At 42.3% G+C, this 17736-nt stretch overlaps 1 protein-coding gene across 1 annotated transcript in view; it reads left to right on the top strand.

Annotated features, from left to right (window-relative positions):
* HMCN1 (hemicentin 1) overlaps positions 1-17736 on the top strand; it is a 1257483-nt gene that overhangs the window by 768143 nt on the left and 471604 nt on the right. Inside the window, exons 54-56 of the mRNA XM_078642741.1 lie at positions 4677-4880; positions 10281-10394; positions 13182-13369. Coding sequence (XP_078498867.1) covers positions 4677-4880; positions 10281-10394; positions 13182-13369 — 506 coding nt within the window. The remainder of the gene's footprint in view (positions 1-4676; positions 4881-10280; positions 10395-13181; positions 13370-17736) is intronic.

Raw genomic sequence — 17736 nt, 5'->3', positions numbered from 1 at the left:
AGTAAACTGTTATAAATTGGAGTGGGGGTCTCATACAGTAGAGTTGAATGCTGTGTCCTAGAGTATAGAAAAGTGTCCTATAGTGGAATAAAGTGTTGTACAATTGAGTGTACGGGCATAGTGTGGATTATAGAGTTGGACAGTGGTTTGTACAGTGTACTGACATGTATAGAGTCGGATAGAGTGGAGTAGAGTGTTGTAGAGTGCCATAAAGTGTAGCAGACCTTTAATAGAGTGGAGTTATATGGAGTGGAGGTGAAGGTCGTGCAGTGGAGTGATGCAAAGTGGAATGGCATACACTGATGTGCTGTAGAGTGGATTACCATACAGTGGAGTAGTATACAGTGGAATAGAGTACAGTGGAATAGTGTATAGTGGAGTGTAGAAGAGTGGAGTGGCATAGAGTAGAATAGCGTAGGGTGGAGTGGTGTACACTGGAGTGGCATAGGTGTAGAGTGCATTGGGTATAGTGAATTAGTGTAGCGTGGAGTGGCGTACAGTGAAGTGGCATAGCGTATATTCGGGGAAACTGTTATAGTGGAGTAGCGTACAGTGGAGTGGCATAATTAGATAATTATGGTGTTTGTTCTTCTCTGGTTGCCTGTGTGAAACCTTATGATCAATACAACAGGGTGCCTTGATTATGGTGGCAAGCCAATAACCAAGACTATAAACTAGACATGTTTGTTATGAAGATTTGTGATAAATTTGGTGGAAATGACTTTGTTTTTGTTGTGTAATTTGTTATTGACATACAAGAATGCAATTGTTTGACATTCATCATACCTCATAATGATACATATTATACAACCAGAACATCCTTGCCGCTCTACTGCAACACTTTTAGTGGCATGTTATCAACCTTCAAATACTCTTTTCAACTTGACCAGGAAGCATATTTACATAGGGCTAACAATACTTCAGACTCTACAGGACCTACTGTTTTTGCGCCCACCTCCCGTATCTCATAGGTTTGGTTCTGTTAAGAGTCCGCCCCCCCTCTAATCCTCCCATCTTCAGGGGGGGTCTTGCGTCTTGCAGCTCCAACAGCTCAATAAGCATTGCCACCCAAGCCTACATATCATCAGCCAGTTATTATCCCTTTGTGTCTTGCGCATGTGCCTTACTAACGCACCAGACCAATCAGACACATCCAGTTCACTAACTGCGGTGGATTTGGGGAGACCCATCTAATTGCGATCCTGCATTTCTTGGTGGAACTGACTTATTTATTATGAGAAAGATATGTTGAAAGCAAAAGTATTTAAGGATGGATTATTATTACTCTATTACGATCTGCAGAGAGGTATTTTGTTACAAGGCTTCTCATAGTTAACGGTAGCATGGGTGGGCTTTAGTGTTTGTTATCCCCGCTAACAAACTATGGGGACAGAAGACTGTGATACTTCTTGTTAGGCCCTCTTAGGAGATTTAGGGCCTGATTTAGATCTTGGACGATGGGATACCCTATAGGATATAACAGGATTTATATATACGTCACCATTTTAAACAGTAACCTGTCCGCCAAGATCAAAATAAGGCCCTTAGTATTTTACTTAGCCAACTATAATGTTGTTTACATTTCTAATTGTATGACTATATGCATAATGGTTGACTTGTTGGAAAGCTTACACTTGATATAGCCGGCCTGACTTGGTTGTGGTGACAAGCCATTGATGAAGGGTAAGGCCCTTCGTCAAGTTATATCTAAAGCCATAGATCTGATCTTTTTGTTTTTTTGTTTTAAAAAGTTATGAAAAAGAATTCAGGCTTGGCTTGTTTACCTTGAAAAACATTTGCTTATGCCAATATGCATTTAACAGTGGATCATTTTCACATTGTCATAAGGCCATAGACAGGTATTTTGTATCATGAAATCTCACAGATTACCATAGTAGGCAAGGGCTTTGGTGTTCATCATTCCCTTTGATAAAACCTGGGGGTGGAAGATTTTTATCGTGATAATCCTTGTTAGGCCCTTTGGTGATGGGTGTATATTGTTTTTGACAATTATAATTATGTACACACCTGTAATTTTATGACTGTATGCATGATGGTTGCTAGCATATGTACACTTCAGTAGGCCTCTGTTGGTTATGGTGTCAAGCCTATGATGAACACAATGGCCCCTATTGGTTCATTAGGAAAAGTTATTTCAGATTTCATAGGTCTGATTTGTTTATTATGAAACGTTATGTAAAGCTTACTCATTGTAGAAAGCAATTATTAAAGGAAATTGCTTTTAATTGTGGATTCCTATTACACCATGGTCAAAGCTTATTTTCAGATATTGTGTGAAAAGGAATCTCATAGATTACCATTGTAGGCAAGGGTTTTTGTGGTGGTGACATGCTCGAACAAACCACTGGAATAGATTTGCAATGTGATAATCCTTATTGGGCCCTTTAAAATGCTTTTGATAGGGTTGTAACAACAGTAAGGGTGTACATATTTGGAACAGTATTGCTGTGTACTTAATTGTTCTCTTGTGGGAAGGCTTATGCTCAGTACAATAGGTCGAAGTTGTTTATGATGACGTGCCTTTGATAAAGCATATAGGACTGAGTGGTTCATTGGGAAAACTTATGCTAGATGCCATAGTTCTTATCTGCTGTTGTAAAAATTACAGCAAAGGCAATAGGCCCCTTTTATTTATTATAAAGTACATATGTTAAAGCCAATAAGCGGTTAAAGGTATATTGGTCTCATACTGTGTAACAGACATATATTTTGTTACATTTGCACTGTAATAAATCTTGCTAGAATCTCTTCAGAATATCTGACAGGCTTTCTTGTCTGCCAGGATCATGTAATTAAAAATATTTAACATAAATAACAACTACAGTGTATGTATACAAATGCATAGTATGTAAAATATGTATAGTATATGGTCACATCGTATAGCAGGTAGATATAGTAATGAAGTATAGAAATAAAACGAGGAGAAGAAAAGACATCATATAAGAAAATGCTGTCACTCACAGGACAATAGAGCCAATGCTGTAGAGCCAATGGCTAAATCACTCTGCTTGCATACATAAGAAAATTCAGCATGGGGCAATGAGTGAACTACTTCAGACATTTGCTCTATCGCCCCATTAGTGACAGCATTTTTCTGATCACATGCACATCCGCCTAAAAATTAGTACACTTCATTGCCAGGACTGACAGGCCAGTTCAGTTTTCCATTTTTCTTCCCACTTTTGTACTTGTCACCTTTTTATTTTCATTAATTTTAGAGCATATTGCAGACCCTAAGAGTGTGCTAACAGGTGGTTTGCTTGCCATTCATTTCATCTGCAGTGCTCTACATCTATCGAAGGCTAAAGCCTGTAGGCCAGGCCCCCTTTATGGAATAGTATTTTCCATAGTTTCACTGTTTTAACGTTCTAAGATGGCCAACACATTAGTTCTAAACATGGCAGACATTTTGGAACATCAAAATAACAAAACACCATATGCAAGACCATTGCATGATGGCCACTTCCTACTATGTTTAAATGTATTTGTCATTTCATGTATACACTTGCCATGCTTTTTAATTTATATTGTGTATATTGGTGGGATTGTGTGTGAGTTTATTATGGCTACGTGACTGGTTGAATGCAAGAATGAGTCAGTGGGTTGATGAATGGAATCATGAATGCTAAGATGAGGGACAGAGTGCATATATGATGATTTACTGAATACCTAAACTCGCCATTGACAGTGCCTGGCTGTTTCTTGCATGGTGCTTGTTTCATGGATTGCATTTCTATACATTGTTATATGTATATTGTTCGCTGTTTCTTTATGCATATTCCCAAGGTAGCAAACAAAATATTAAGCAAAAGACAAAAATACCAAGAAACTGAGAAGATAAACGTATGTTGGTTACAATTTCTACAGCAGAATACCTTGTGAGAAATGAGGATTTGGCTGATGGAGGGTGACTCTAGAAGGGTAGTTGCGTTAAATATCCATTCAATCCCTTAGCCTTTGTGCCCAGATTCCCTATTGCATGGCCTACTGTTGAGATAGTAGTTTCTTGTTACACAATAATGATTATTAGTAAATTCTGTATTTAGGTCTGAAACATGCTGCATATAGTACAGTAGTTTATCTCAATAGTTTAGTAACTCTAGAGGTTTCAAATTAAGAATTGTGTATGCTTAAACAGCATTAAACTCAAGAACCTTGAATTGATGTTTCAAATGTTCTGTGTATTCAGTATTCTCAAGATCACAACATGCAGTTGTGAGTTGTGACAGACCGCACCCCCCATATTTTGTAAAGTCTTGCAGCCCACATCATTTACAAACTATTTCCAACGCTGTTCCCTCTGCCTTTCTTGAAAATGCATACCAGATCCACCTCTCTTCCTAGGACATGATTTATTAATCCCAGCCTCCTGTCTCTTCTCCTCCAAGACTGACATACATAATTCTCAGATGGACGCATGATGGATGGATAGGTGAATTAACACATGCATGAATGTGAGATGTGTGGCTGGTTAAAGTGACATCAGTCACATTGTACAACTTAATATTGGCCCTGCTGGTCATGTCCAATGCCTCATGCTATTATGTAGCCCTATGTAATTAAATAATTTCCATTTCTTTGTGCGCCTCATCTGTAAAAATTTAAATAATGAATGTCACATATTTATGCTTTATCCTGTTTGCCACTACACATAGTTCCTCCAAGTTTCCAGAAAGCGTCTGGCCTCTGGGACACTGGGGACTTTCCGGACGATGGTAAAGGTGGGAGCAGCAGAGACATCATCATCAATAACCCTCTCTCGTTGTTTTGTGAGTCCAATGCGGTGCCCCCTCCTACGCTGACCTGGTACAAGGATAACTATCCTCTCACCTCCAGTGACAAGGTGCTCATACTACCCGGTGAGTGGATCAAGACAGAAGTCACTTTTTCTGTTTAGAACATGTATTTCATTACCCACTATTTCCCTGAGTTTTTTCAAGATGTTAATGTTTCTTCTGAACATAAACATATTGTGTCTGACAAAACTGTATTTAGAATTAGCATCTGTCATGTACATAGTAATGCGCATACACATTTTATTGCTTATTTCAGTATTTTCCATCCCTGCTGCCTTTATGCGTACATTTTACTCATATAACCGTTACACATAAGCTTGTTTGGTATATGAGTTTCTTCATATGACTACCTCTTGTTTGGCTCAATTTCATATTATCAGTAAGTCAGCTCGTGTCAATGTTCTCATTCCAGGCACACATGATCCATGTTGAAAAAAAGGGCTTAAAATGGGGCTTGTCTAGGAGGTGGAATTGAGGACTACAATGTGGTGATGTTCTGGTGTGGTGGGAAGACACATGAGGTATCAGTAGTTCTTGTTTGTCATTTAGTAGGTGGAGATGAGAGGTACTGAGTGGAGATTTGGTTTATCAGGAGCAATTATGGTTGATTGAAGTTGAAAGAGTGATCTTGTAGGAGCTGTGGTCTAAGAATATTTTGTCATGTGACACGGGTATGGTAGAGAGCAGCAGGTGTGGTCTAGCAGAAGTATGGTTAAATGGGAGAATACTACTGTAACAGTGTGATGACTGATAGAATTCTTGAATTAATCTGATCCACTGGCAATCACTCAGGCAGCATTCCAGTTTCTAATTTTGTACTCACCATTTTACTCTGGACTAAATTCCACCTTACAAAAATCAGTATAGAACATGCTCCTCATGGGTAAAGTCTGTCCCGAACTGCCAAGCGAGGCGCCCTCCAGAAGGGAGTACAAAAAAGCCTAGACCGGTTCAATCTACTTAGGTTTCATCAGTGATTTATAGTTTGAGTTCAATGGTACAGTGAGACCGGGACCCACCTCTTGACATATCCATCACACCAAGGGTGCAAACTGCAACAATAACAAGGTGATGAATAGAATGCTTACATTTATCACTACCAATTGCTTGGGTCACAATGTAGTCCATTGACGTTTGCATTTCTCTCATACCCTTTTGTGTTTGATGTAATGTCATGCCCTGACGTGTGTCCCTTGCTCACAGTGCCACTGGAACCAAGCTGCCCCCAACTTAAGAGACCAAATGAGGCCAGTACCAGTCTTGGGTTGCTTGTGTTATGGTTTGGCAGTTTTGCAGTTTTGTGTGGGATGGACTGTTCAAGCAAAAGAATAAGAGTTTAGAATATTACCCGAGTAATTGGCAGCATTTAGACCAATTGCAAGCATTTTCCCCTTCCTCTATTGTGTGTTTGGTTATATGGGAGAAGGCATTTCTAGATGGGTGAAGCTGAGTCCTGTGTTAGGGGGTGCATATAATGGGAGAGCATGTTCACCATGAAGAGGAAGCATGATCTTGTAGAAGTAGAACTGATATAGGATGAGGATGAGAAGATACAGTATAGATGGGATGTAACCTAGCAAGGCCGGACTGACTGGACTAGGCATCAGGCATTTGCCCAGGCAGCTGGAAAGGTGGCGGGGGCGCTTGTTTAGCATGGCAGCAGACTTAAAAGCACTGCAGAGTTCCTTGTACATCCAACAGTTTACAGGCACCAATAAAAGTGACAAGATAACTATGGTGAATATTGTACCTGCTGAAGTGAGATCAGAGTTTTGTCTAGTAGCAGTTTTGACTCATCTAAGGTAACGCAGAAGGTTAATATGTGTGTTGCAAAGAGCATGTACTCTTCAGATCACAGAACAGTATTTATGTGAAGATCTCAGTGGGTTACTGGTTTTGTCAAAGAGATCCTTTTGTCACTCTGCAGTTTGTAAGTTACAATCGCAATCTAGTTTAGAAAGGTATATTTGTTCTCTGTCTCATTATCCACATTTTTGTAAAAAGGGTTTGTTTGAGTAGAAATACATTAGTAAAGTTAACTCTAACCATTGTGTTAAGTTCTGAATACACAGTTTGTGCCTCCCCATCCCAAGTACTCTGAAAAATTGCCTACTAGTATAGATGACATGTGAATCCTACACCTTGTTGTCCCTTTTGTCTTATTTAACATTTTACATACTCTAATTTATACACATTCTAGTCATTGTCTCTATATGTGTGTCTGACATAAAATGCTCAGACACCCTACACTGTTATGAGATGAGATATAAAACAAATCAAATACATGTGAGAGAGGGGCTATGAGAGGTGAGAGGCACTGTTTAAGGGTGTAAGGGCCAGATGTATCAAAGGGTTTTGCCCATTATTTGCCTATGGGGAAATATGTTGATACATATGGCCCATAGTGAGAGAATCATTGATGAGCCGCAAAAAAGATTACTGTTGCACTGTAAGGTCATCATTTACTATGCTTTAAAAATGAATACTATTGAATAAATAATAAAAAATGTGTTGTAGAATGCACCATTTTTTCCCAAGGTTTTCTGTGGAGGAGAACCCCTTCCCAAATCCCCTCCTAGTGGTCCTGGCTCGCTCACTCGCTATGCATAGTATGGGGGCTGGTCTGACAAAATTTACCAGGGCTGCTTTTGGTTCCTAGTACGGATGTGAGAGTTTGGAGAGTGTGTGATCCAAAATGGTCAGAAAGGTCTAGTGAGAGGTAATGTTGTTGGGTTGAAGGATGCATGCATGAAATATCTTACCTAATATGATACGGTTCAAACTTTTTGATGGAGGCTGAATCCATCATCATTCTTTAGCTCACTTCGCCAACTCAGTTCAGACCCAGCTATATGCAAATCAGTCTTGATCCAGTGCCTCATGAGAACAGTCCAGCCTGAACTGCCAAGCCAGGTCTTCCCTGAACCAGAAACAAGCATCCTGGGACCAGTTTCTGGGTAACACCCTTCATCAGCCAGGTTGGCTTGAATCCAGTGGCAAAGTGAGTGAGGGGCCCTCTTTTGGGCATACCCTGCCAACTTAGGGCGAACAAAGCAAACACAAGAAGTTGATGGACGAAGCACTGAAACTTTTCAGACACTCACCCCCAGTCATAGATCTGGGTTGAATCCATCATCTTTCTTTAGCTCACTTTGCCACCTCAGTTCAGACCCAGCTATGTGCAAATCAGTCTTGACCCTGTGCCTCATAGGAACAGTCCAGCTCGAACTACCAAGCCAGGTCTTCCCTGAACCCGAAACGAGCATCCTGGGACCGGTTTCTGGGTAACACCCTTCATCAGCCAGGCTAGCTTGAATCCAGTGGCAAGGTGAGTGAGGGACCCACGTCTGGGCATACCCTGCCAACTTAGGGCGTACAAAGCAAACACAAAGAGATGATAGACGGAGCACTGAAACTTTTCAGACACTCACCCCTAGTCATAGATCTGGGTTGAATCCATCATCATTCTTTAGTTCACTTCGCCACCTCAGTTCAGACCCAGCTATATGCAAATCAGTCTAGATCCAGTGCATCATGGTAACAATCCAGCCTGAACTGCTAAGTGCTAGGGACTGGCCAGAACAGAATAACAAGGAGCATGTTTATCGACCTTGCACATCATGTTCAGGCTAAACTCCAGGAACAGCAGAGAACACAGAAAGCAGACAGTTCTCTTGTGAAAGGCACAGAGTGTTGCAAAAGAAAGTCATGTAGTAACGTGCACAAAGGCAGCTTCATGGCAGCAGAGCTCATGCTAACTTAGCAATGTCGAGACCCTAACTGCCATATAACAGCGGAAATAGTGAAATGTTAAATATTCTCAGAAGTTCAGGTGTGCAATATTTCCCCAATACATAGCCTGCCGAAATATGTATTTGTGGCTCAGACTTGTTGCTGACTTTGTAGCTAGCATTAATTCGTGGAAGGCAATTCCCAAACCTGACTGTTTTATTCCAGATTTCCAGCCTGCATAGAACCTGGATTGCTTTCTCAGCTCCCTCATGTTCTCCGTTCTCTCCAGGCATTGCCGATTAGGTTGTTGGAAATAGATTTCAGGTTTTTTACAGCACAGCTTAAAGGGGGCTGTTTTGTGCCTGTTTTCAGTGAAGTTATAATTGAAATACAGTTCTAGAGCTATTGCTTAAAAACTCTGTGAAATGGAGTAGTATTTTACAAATCCTCATTTCTGCCAGCGCCCCACATAACTGTTCCATGCACTATTTAACTCTCGACCTAACTTGTACCACCTTATCAATGTAGGTGGAAAATTTGCAGCCATGCTGTTAGTGAAGTGAAGAACTACATTTTGAGATGCCTCTGATTTATGTTTTATGCTTCCAACATGTTTTTACCATCCCAGATTGCTCAAGGCAGTTAAGCCCTGCTATGGAGAATGCCTCACTCCATTTAATTCGCACCTCTCAGGTAAAATCCTCTCAGAGATCTCTTTTGTCTCCAAACACCCTTTAAGAATTTGCAATTGCACTTGCATGCCATTTGGGGATCAAAAAATAGAATTGACGCCATATGATAATGCTGAAACTACAAATCCATCAATTGCAGGTGCAGTATGTGTAGGAGTCAGCAGCTCCTCATGTAAGTTATTTATTTATTTAAAGTCAAAATAATGTCAGTGGTGGCAGGCATCCCTGCTTCACTCCGCTTGTTGTTTTGAAAGGATTTCTCAAGATCCCTCCTTGATTCACCCTTACTTAGAGGTTGGCGTTTCTGTTCATTCTTTTTCTTTTCCTCCGTGCCCATGTCTGCTCGCTTGTTCCACAATTGGTCTCTGCTCTAGGTCAAAGACAGACATGAAGACTAGAATACAGTGCGCAGAAACATTGACTTTAATGTACTGCATTATTAAACAATATGGAAGAAAGTGAATCCCTGGATGATTGTAAAAATACCTGGTCGAAATCCTGCTGAATGGTGTTTAAAATAAACCAAGTCTTCAACTACACTTAGGGTCATTTTACAATAGTTCATAGTAAGATGGATCATGTCAACTGGTCTTAATGATGTAGGCCCATTTTCAAACTCTTCTTATGTACGGAAATGATAATACTATTGAGCTGCAAAGGTGGACCGCTTTTACAGAATGGCTTACAGACTGATGTCTAGATAAAAGGTAAGGAGAGCCTTCATTCCTGCAGATGTCTTATTCCAGAGAGCTCGCGGGATTATGGGACCATAGCAAGGACAAATAATAGTTTTACAAATGTAAGGCCAATAACATAAACAATTGACCATACTTCAGATATGTGCCTAGCTTTGAATGTATATTTGGGAAATTCTTTACAAAGTAACACATCTGTCTCTCCTGAATTCAGTAAATAGAAGACACGCCGATGAATCAATTCTGCCTAAAGATGTAAGGATGTATGTTAATGGTTCTATGCTTCCAGTTTGACAGAATGTGTAGCATTATGGAGATTCCTCATGGTGATATTTTCTTGACAGGGGGACGGGTACTGCAGATTCCTCGTGCTCAAGCTTCGGATGCTGGAAGATACACCTGTGTCGCTGTCAATGAGGCAGGCGAAGACTCTATTCATTATGATGTCCGCATTCTATGTGAGTTCCCCACTTCGTCCACAGGCTTAACCCGATACCCATCTAGGTGATGAGTAAAGTAATTCCAAATTCAAAGATTGTTACTTATCTTCTTTTTCTGTGTCTGGTATAAAAGACTGTCTAACATCATTGTATGTCCTTGCGTTTGATGCTTCTGCCTTTCAAGTGGAATGTTGATCACACAAATCACTGAGAGACATGATTAATGTCTGAAAAGATAACCAATATGTTTGTGACCACACCCCTGGCTCCATGCCAAGCACAACACTGCAATGCATAGAAAAACAGCAATACATGTTAGGCTTTAACAACATAATTGGGTGATAAGTCTATCGGAAATATCATTCAAAATAAGAACAGGATCGTTATGATTTCTTATTCTCCTGTGTGATTCCCTGTGGTAAACTCCTGAGACAGCTGATATAAATTACCATTCTGCCTGTTTCGCTGTATATCACACACATTGCTGCCACAGAATAACTTAATTCATGTAGAAGTCAAGTAGTACATTTATTTATAATGTGTTGATGTGTAGGTATGGTTACCAATGGCCAAAGTGAGAAAGATCATCAACCTTCAGATTCACCTGAACCAATCTCGGCTTTTCATGCTCAGAATTTTATTAGGGTTGAATCAAATTGTAAAGGTTTTTCTCCACAAACTGTGTGAAATGTGTTTCAAGACTGCAGGTTTTGTAACATTCACAAAGAGTTCAGGCAATTTTTTTCCAAATCCAAGAACAAAATCAGGGCGAAACAGATTTTACCAAAAATGCAGCCCTCAGATAAGTACTTTTTAGTGGGGCAATTCTCATGCAAAAAGAAAGGCTTTTTGCTAACAACTTCTACGCAAAACCCATTTCTTGTGCAATTTGTCACCACAGGACAAAACCTTTTAATTTTGCCAGACTTTGTAAACTTCATAAAGTCTGAAGTTTGTCATATTAGCAAAAGTGAGAACACCCCATCAAATGTATGCTTTATCCTTCTTTGCAGTCACCTGCAAGGAAGTTACAGTGTCCCTCATTAATAGTGGTCTGGTAGAAGGAGCTGAGAATACTGAGAATATCGCGCTTGGAGTTACAGAATATCGGTAATATTTGTTAATGTTTGTTCCCAATGTTTGCAATAACATTCTACATTACATATGCAAAAGGTACCTTGACAATATGTATCTTCAAGGCATGTAGAGATGGAGTTAAGAATAGTAAATCTACACTTACCTATTCATATGTTCAATAACGATAAACTGGTAGTCAATATTATCGGTTCGTAATTCCTGCAGGATGTTAGTTTATCTTTAGTTTCTATTGTGCAAAACTCTTAGGGGCCGATCTCGACTTTTTTGGCGGAGCAGTGGCACGGCGGTGCAAACTGCCACGCCACTTGTCTGCCGAAGGTCGCTCGCGTGGCGGTCCCATGGCGGTGCCTCTTTTAATGGTGGCGGTGTCTTTGAAAAATGCTCTGCAATAGGACCACCGTACAAGGTTTCTGCACTGCATGGACTTGAAAGTCCACACCGTGCAGGAACTTATGCGCATGACCACAGGGGGGCACATGTTATGCGCCTCTGTGTGCATCCACATGCGGTGTAGGCACAGGGGGCCATGTAGGGCCCCCTTTGTTTCCTCTACAGCTGGGTTTTCATGGCAGTAGAACTGCCATGAAAACCCTGGCAGAGAGGAAATTCTTTATATGCTCAGCGGGACAGTGGCGGTCCCGCCAAGCATATTGCAGCCACTGACCGCCTCTCCAATGCCAGGGAATGGCGATTCCCTAGCAGGGACGGTTGTCCCTCGGCGCTCTGACTGCCCAGGTCATAATCGGGTGGTCGGGCCGCCAATACGTCGGCCTGACCACCCGACGCAGGATCTGCCACCGCCGCATCTCCACAAGTCTCGTAATAAGGCCCTTAGCATTTTTGACATTTATAACTAATTTGAACACCCTATTATACAGGAGAGTTTACCAATGCAGACCTTGGAGGGCTGAGCCCTGTCATGCTTTTTGGGTACCACAGAATATGAAATGATTTCCATTTAAAATAACAATCTGTAATTTTATCTCGTGTGGATATCCTGAAGTTCTGGCACAAATTAGGCATTCATCGATCAACACAGAACAACACTGTTACCTTCTATAAATCCCACATAATTGGTAGCTTGGGGAAACCTTGGTGCTGCTATTTATTTTCCATGGTAGATGACTGAAAAAGCTTGATTATACGTCTCAGGCCTCTTCATCTAGGGATAATGCACTGGAAGTGCAATTTAAAGTGTAAGTAATCATTTGCAGTCGTTGAAGTGAGAAAAGATATTCCTGTACATGAAGCATGGTGAGGTAAGAATTTAGTATCCTTGGAAAGACATATCCTTTATCTTCTGCGAGTTCTGTCAAACAACACCTGTTTTTCTACTTACCCCTTTCAGCAAGAAGAACAATATTCATGACAGGTGTCCTAAGTCAAGCATAGTCAAAGCTGAACCACAAGAACCGGAGCCAGGCCAGAGTTCAACGAGATCCAGAGATTATATAAATAATTCCCATTTTGATAAATTGTAAACAGTTTTATCTCGAATGGATAGCCTGGAAACCTGGCATGGCTTTGGCCCTTATGGGCCACCATTGGATAACTGTGCCCTTAAACAGTACTATGCAATGCCCCAAATTTGGTTTGAAGGGTTGAGAAGGCAGAGGTTTTTCTTCTTAACTGTACACTTGCTTCTTAACTACAGAAGAGATGACAAGACCTTTAATTCCTCACCATCATATTTCTTCACCTGTCCAGTGCCACCATTCATCAAGGGAGCTGATGGTGAGCTGCCTGAGGACTTCACAGTACTGGTCAACAAGACAGCTGTGATAGAATGCCTAGCGACAGGAAATCCTGCCCCTAAGATCTTGTGGCAGAAGGATGGGCAGCATGTGGAAGAAGATAGCCAACACAGATTTCTATCAAATGGGAGAACACTTCAGGTAATTTCAATTCAATACGGTTTCAGTTAATAGACTTGACTTGCAGTTCATTGATGGTCACGTTGACATTATGTGGTTATATTAATATTAAAGTGAAGATATCACACTTTACTTAAAAAAAATATAGGCTTACACATATTCCAAAACAAACCTTTATGTATATGTATGTATATGTAAATAGAAAGAGCTTTTTTTGGTTTGCTAATAACTTTGGCCCTGTTTCACGAATCTTCATGAATTTTCCATAAAAAAGTTTAGTCACCTCAGCTCCCTTCAGGTTGACCCTTCAAGTGAGGGCTGAGAAAAAAACGGTGGTGTCAAAATGCTAAAACCCCATGCATTTTCCGTAGTCTTGGAGACTCTCGCTGGACGTCAGTTTAAAAGTACAGCCTAGAAGTCAGGCTCCCGTTAGAGCGAGCACTCTGATTGGCTACCAGCAACATGAGAAAAAAGATGCTTGCAGCCATTACAGGACTTGTGGAGATAGTCCTGAAGTAGTAAAAAAAGAAGAAGATATATGGGGGCATGGTAGGAATACTCCGGCATACTGAGCCCCATAAGTCCCCCTCCCCCGGACCAAAAAGGAAAAAAAGCTGCCACAAATGTTGTGTTCCTCTTGTGGAATACAAAAAAATAAAAAAATGTCGGCCAAGCAGCTTTTTATTATAAGTTACAGGGAGACTACCCCCGGGCTTTGTTTATAAAGGGGGCCTGCATGGCCCCCCCTCATCAAACCTTCAGAGGCCCCAGGGAGCCCACCTAAGGACCAAAAATAATTTGTATGGGGAGGGGGACACACTGCCCCTCTCCCTGAGCAATGAGACGATTAAGGGAGTCCCCTCTCTTGGTCAATCTTATTATTTATACGATGGAGCTACACAACCCCCGTCCCTGTCCTCAAGAGGCTTGGGAGGGGGGCACACACCTCCCTATCAAAGCCTGAAAAAGCCCAGGAGTCAAGTCCCGGCCATTAATGGCCCTGGGAAACTCACCCCTGAGGCCGGCTCAGCAGCTATGTCCAGGGGTGCCGACACCCAGGACATAACGGTTTTCATGCCCGCAGCAGTGCGGGCAGAGAAACCTGTGTTTGCTCTTGCTAGGCAGTAGCATTTTTAAATCTCCTGGCAAGCGTGAGCAAACACCAAGTCCGCTGCCAGCTGGTAGGAGCTTCAAAAATGCTCCCACCCGCTGGGATCAGACTTTAGCTCTGTTTGCCTGCCCTCAGTGATACGGGCAGGGAAACAGTTTCAAATGTTGCTCCTTTCTGCAGGTAGAAGCAATATTAGCTGCTACCTGCAAGTGGGAGCAATGCTGGCTCCCGCTGGATGTGAGGAGCTGAATGGGGCCTGGCAGCCTTGGGGCTCCCCCCGTGGCCCTCACTGTCAGTGTGGTGGATAAATATCGGAGAGTAGTGGGGAGTACAAAAATACACAAAAATCATCATTCAACAAAATTGTAATTTGTATTGTATACTTGTATGTCTTCCATTGAAAAACATATTGTTAACAGGTATGTTTCATTCTTGTTTGAAGATTTCATACAATAAAAAAGAAAGGGAAAAAACTAGAATGTTATGTTCCATGAAGTTTTCACATTATAAAGTTGTGAGTACATAATCTCTAAATTTGCCAATACGTGTTTCATGGAAAAAATCAGCTTCTACCAGGCTGAAACATATACAATAACATAACTTACGTACAGTTGAAAATAGAAAGAAACATCATTGTGAACAGAGTTAATAACAAAAAGGTTATCTTACAACATAAATAAAACAAAGAACACAACCTAGATGATGAGACAATAGTATGATTGTACACAACAAATAACTCCAATGAGAGGAACAGCATCAATTTCCCTTTGACTCTAGAGTGAATGAAGTTAGCATGAAGAAAAGAAACACAAGAAATATAGATTCAAAGATAAGAAGATGAAAAAGGGAAATGGAAAAGAATATAGGATATTTATAAAGTATAAGCTACGGGTAACCAGCAGAACAAATGTCCCAGGTATTTTCCAGGAAATGGAAATCCTAAAATGTAGTTATTATTCTGTCCAATATTCCAGTTAATAGATATTGAATCCATGTGATACTCACCAAACAAATCTTCTGTAAGTCCCAAATGCATATAGTTTCATCAAAGAGCGTTCTTTATTCCTAACCTTATCTGGAGATACTAAACAGTCGCAGGAGGAGCGAGTGAAATGCCAGGAACAAATGGCCCACTACACAGTTATTTAAATATTTAGCTCAGCCTGAACCTTTGTAATACACAATGTGCTTACCATATATATAGAAATGTCCGTACAATAGTTGAAAGCTTGTGATTCAGAGTATTGATTCATAGTCCAAAGTTTCATTTTATTCCACTATGAACCAAGCAAAGAGTTACAATAAGAATCTAAAGACTAAATGCAATATTAAAGTTTGCACGTACATACGTGCAAAGTGCTATGGCTTGAGCTGGGAATCCTGGTGCCACATTCTCAGGAGAGCAGTTGTTTGTACATTTATTTTTAGTAGTATTTTCACACTTTGGAAGCATGTTTGTAGGATAGCTTGTGGTAGTTTCAGTGCTAACATGATGAGCGCTTTACATATTACCAGTTACGTTACATGAGGACACACATTCACTTTAGGCACGGGGAGATAAGCCAGGCCCTGCAGCCAACCCACCGCCTCGCACTGCCAAAGCGGGTGATGCCAGTGTGGGATTTAATGAAAAATGCACACAGAGGGCATCTTAGAGATGTGCCCTGAAAAACGACCTACCACTAGTGTCCATGCTGAGTGGTTGCTTTCAGCTGCCACCACCAGACATGTTTCTGGAACCCTGGGTCAAGAGCCTGCGGCTCTGGGGGGCCTGAAACAATGCACATCCTGGGACGAGGTGCTAAGCCTCCCCCCCCCAGGATGGGCAGGGTCCATGAAGGGGAAGCTTCAAAGGCTTGCCGCCTTTGTGAGCTTTCCCAGGCCACTTGCTGCTTTCAGCAACTGGTCCCCACTGGTTCTGATCCCCACTTTGAGCAGGAGAACCAGCAGGAAAACCAAGTGAGGAGGAGAGGTGTGCCCACCTCTGCAAACTCCACCCCTCAGGTGGGGGAGGCAAGGTGAAGCACAACTCTCAGTCCCCGCCATCTTGCAGATGGAGGACCCAGCCAACCAGGGTGAGGCACATGCCTCCCAACACCCCTAAATCTTGTATTTAGGGGCACCCCTGATCCTTGCTTCCTCAGAAAAGAAACCAGAAGATGAAGAGGAGAAGGACAGAACAGCCGTGCCAAAGCTAACAAGTTGAGGACACCTACTGACTTGGCCCCAGCCTACCAGCCTGCCCCACCTCGAACCTGCAGAAGCAAAACTCCAGTGTGTCCATCAGCAGCAACTTCAAGAACCCAGAAGACCTGCCCTGCCTTCCAAACCAAAGACTTTGTCTCCCGTGAACACCGGATTTGTTCACCAAGAGATTCCAGCTCCGGCAGGATCCACAAGTCTGCACCACTCTGCACCCGATGCCCTTGGCCCGAGTTTGAGTGGCCCAACACCACGAGGAGGTCCCCCCGGTGATCCTGACCTGAGATCCGTTGATCCCTGACCTGCCTCAAGCCTCCAGCCGATGCCTGCAGCCTCAAACCGGAAGGTCCCCCCAACAGCTACCAGGAGCTGGAAAGAAGATCCGACCCTAACAGACAACCAGCCGCGGCCCGTGGAGGGAGTTAAGGATGGGGCAGGAAGGCGGGAGGGGGAGGGGCAGGGGCAGGGTGGAAGGTGCTAAAAACCGGCATATGGATAATTGCAGGTAAGTAAACAATTTAATTAATTAAACGAATTTCGTAGTGCGCACTGCATCGCAAAATGCGATGCAGTGCACACTACGAAATTCGTTTTATGAATTAAATTGTTTACTTACCTGCAATTATCCATATGCCGGTTTTTAGCACCCTCCACCCTGCCCCTCCCCCTCCCCGCCTCCCTGCCCCACCGTAACTCCCACCACGGGCCGCGGCTGCAGACAACCCCTGCACCCGACGCCCCACAGCCTTGGGTAACCCAACCAACGGTGCCTAACCAACCCACAGAATCCCAACTTACTTCTCCAAGTGGTTGTCGCACCCAGAAGACCTTTGTCGCTGAGCCTGCAGTGTGTTTGCAAACTGGAGACTCCCCATTGAAAGCTACTGGGTGCCCGATGCCAAAACAGCACTCTGCACCCAGCCGCCCCAGTGCCGCTGAGGGTGCACCTTTTGTGCTGGCTTGAAATCCAAGTCCAGGAGCTTTGCTCCACAACCCAGTGGCCTGCTCGTGAGCAGCCACCAACCCGAGGCCTCCTATCTTCCATAGGATAAGTTTGGGCCTCAGCACTCTGCAA

Source organism: Lissotriton helveticus, chromosome 1_1 (genome assembly GCF_964261635.1).
Source record: "Lissotriton helveticus chromosome 1_1, aLisHel1.1, whole genome shotgun sequence".
NCBI classification, from domain to species: domain Eukaryota; kingdom Metazoa; phylum Chordata; class Amphibia; order Caudata; family Salamandridae; genus Lissotriton; species Lissotriton helveticus.
Note: the sequence above shows the minus strand (reverse complement) of the source record. Positions and strands in the feature narration are given on the sequence as shown.